This window comes from Notothenia coriiceps, unplaced genomic scaffold, assembly GCF_000735185.1.
Source record: "Notothenia coriiceps isolate Sejong01 unplaced genomic scaffold, NC01 NC01_scaffold00004233, whole genome shotgun sequence".
In the NCBI taxonomy this organism is placed as follows: domain Eukaryota; kingdom Metazoa; phylum Chordata; class Actinopteri; order Perciformes; family Nototheniidae; genus Notothenia; species Notothenia coriiceps.
Window position 1 is genome coordinate 1 of NW_011336934.1, and position 3,191 is coordinate 3,191.

The 3,191-nt window shown below is 44.5% G+C and overlaps 1 protein-coding gene across 1 annotated transcript; it reads right to left on the reverse strand.

Annotated features, from left to right (window-relative positions):
- Positions 1 to 1,093: 1,093 nt before the first annotated feature.
- Positions 1,094 to 2,790, reverse strand: LOC104942162 (voltage-dependent P/Q-type calcium channel subunit alpha-1A-like; the record flags this gene model as incomplete). The annotated part of the gene is made up of 3 exons (XM_010767360.1): positions 1,094 to 1,404; positions 1,870 to 2,126; positions 2,494 to 2,790. Coding segments are annotated over 3 exons (865 nt in total), but the record flags the coding sequence as incomplete, so codon positions are not given.
- Positions 2,791 to 3,191: the final 401 nt, after the last annotated feature.

The following is a 3,191-nucleotide window of genomic DNA, read 5'->3' on the forward strand; positions in this document are numbered from 1 at the left end:
AGCTGATTATGTGAGAACAGCACCACCTACAGGCCTGGCATATGTACTACAGCGTCTCCAGCGCTTTCGAGCGGCAATGGCCGGCCGTGGCCCAACCACTCATTCCACTGATAGGTGGAGAGTTGCCCATATAGGCGGAGCTCCTCGTTTCTGACGTCAGAGATATTTCAAATCTGGATCAGATCCGTTGCAGCCACGTTTTTAGAGATTTGGGTATGGAGGAAAATAGAGAGGGTTGTGTTTTCTGACATTTGGTGAGTTCCCTGACACACGGGGGACACATATTCATGTAGAAAAGACGTACAAAAGTGCATTTTGCATGATAGGTCCCCTTTAAAGTGGACCTATCATGCTATATTTGAATAATATAGTGTAGGACCATACCTATATAAGGCATATTTATACATTTCCTTAATTTAACACTGTCTTTGCATCATGGGCTGATTCTGTGAGAACAGCACCATCTACAGGCCTGGCATATGTACTACAGCGTCTCCAGCGCTTTCCAACGGCAATGTCCGTGGCTGTCTCCTCCTGATTGGTGGAGTTGGCCCAATAGCCGTAGCGCCACTTCTGTGACGTCATAGAAGTGTTCAAATCTGGATCAGTCTGTATCAGATCCGTTGCAGCCCCTTTTTAAGAGATTTGGGTATGGAGGAAAATAGAGAGGGTTGTGTTTTCTGACACTTGGTGAGTTCCCTGGAAAGACGTACAAAAGTGCATTTTGCATGATAGGTCCCCTTTAAGTGCCCCGATAAACAGTCCTGTTTGTTTTTAACTGCAATAAACTGTATTTAATTTTTTATTAATTTACATTATTGAATTTCATATTCTGTTCTCGTACATATCGTATATTCTATTGACATGTATATAGACTTTTTGCACCACTTTCTATATTGTATTTTACTATATATGTTGCATTGTTGGAGGAGCTCAAGTCAGAAGAATGTCATTGCCATTTCTACCCTGTAGCTTATGTGCATATGACAATAAAACATTTGAATCTTTTGAATTTGAATCTAGTTATTTGTATATGGCCAATACCGTACTTTTTTAACGTCAAGGGATTCTTGAAGCACCTTTGATAGTCTACCCTGGTTCACAGCCAGATGCTCACCTTGCAGGATGGCGTTGGTGGAGGGGTAAGGGTACACAGGAGGCATGTCTATCTTGGTGTACTCTGGCTTGGCCATGCTGGTGAGGATCAGGCTGTCCATGCTGTGCAGCAGCGTGTGGGTGTCGGCGTCACGGCAGTTCAGCAGGTTGTTGACGTGGTCAGGGTGATCCGGTGGAAGGTCGTACGGATGCTCCTGGGCACTGGCCAACTTGCTGTTGTTGCGGAAGTTGTCCAGGTCCTCGTTGTACTGCTGAATGGGTCGAGTGGTGGAGAGACCGTGGTGCTCCCTGATTAAGTAGAAGGGTAAAAAGGAAAAGGGATGAAGAAGAAGAAGGAATAAAGGGGGCAGAGGAGCAGTGCAAGGTCACACTTGAATGTTGTGTCTCAATTTGTGTAATACTCTACTTTCATTTGCAATACGAGTGCAGACGTTCCTCCAAATGGAAAAGAAAGTATGACAACATACACAATGAGTTCCCATATGTTGCTCTCTTAATAGTCATACATCTACATTTGAGCTAAATAAAGCACTATACCAACAAAAGTTTTACATGTGTTTCCTTTTAAATATGTATTAAGCATACTGCTGTCAAAAACAAAAAATATTTATAGGTATATATTTTTTTAATATATATTTGTACTTTTGTATTCTGGATTGTGGGAAACGGTATTTCGATCTCTCTGTCCGAACATACAAACTGAAAGATTGACCATAAAGTTGACTTTGACTTTTTAAATAAACCTTCACTCACTTTCTGTTGTGATGGTTGCTATGGCGATGCCTTCTCGTTTTCCTTCCCTCCCCTTCCTCGCCTTTCTCCCCCTCTCCCTCCGTCCCTTTAGATCTGTGTCTCCGGCCCTCTTCCCCCTTGCGGTGCCGGGACCTCCTGTGTTCGTGGTTCCCCTCGACCCCCTCGCTGTGGTGGGGGGACACACTTTGGGCCTCTCTGTTTCGGTGCCTATGTCCTCGATGGCTCCTGTGTCCGTGCCTTTCCTCCCCAGGTTGAACCTGTAAGGAAGAAAATCAATATATATGTGGCTTTAAATGAATACACTGTTTTATCCTGAAACCGGAAGTTTAGTGCGTCGACAATGTCGTCAACTTCCGGACGTTGTTTGTAGCCGTTAGCATGTAGCTAACAGTATGTTTTGTACGGGAATAGAAGGAGAAATGACACGTGGTGTTGCACACTAAACACACTGTCTTTAACCCTCACTTATTGACGCCGTAATGCTATTATTAGGGAATGTTTAAATAACCAATAACTTGTGACCTTTTGCAATTTCATCGTATCATTGTTTTATTAAACGCTGTTAACTTGTAAATAAGCTTTCTGGACTCTTTTCAGCTAATCCTGACTCAATACCCTACAAACCTCAACGTTTCCTAGAGACGTGCAGCTGAATCCATGCTCCATCCGGGTCTTCGCCGGCTGGGTCGTCTCCACGTTCTCAGACCCGTTGACTTTCGGATGGTGGTGGTGGTGGTGCCGGTTATTATGGGTGACTCGGTGGAATTGATCCATGTCCTGGCGTTGGTACTCCTGGTCCAGAGGTAGTTCGCCCGGTTGTGTTTTGTTGGTGTTGTTGTTGCGGTTGTCCTGCGGGTTGACCACCAGCGGACGGTCCAGGTGGGTCTTCATGTCCCCGCGGGCTTTCCGTGGGATGGCAACCTGGGTGGGGGTTAAAAAAGCAGCAGGTGGGTGAGAAGGTGCTGTAAAAATCAAGAATACATGCTGGGAAAATAGTGAATGTCCTCTTCCAATATGAGAGTAACAAAGGTATCCCAACTGTAGCTGTGAACATGACAGGATGTGTGATTACCTAGAAGAGCATCAGGACTGTTTGAGGCATATGATAGCTATGTGATTAACATGATGATTCAGCCTCTATGGAGAGAGACATATGACAAGCATGATCATTTCTGACGTGGAGCTAATCTGAAGTAAACATTGAATACTGCTTTCTATTCCTCCATCTTGTGACTGTGGAACTCCCTCTCTTGGATATCAGCATGTGAAGGACACTGTTCAGGAACTAGTTGATGCTCTGTATGTGATGACTACTTCCATTC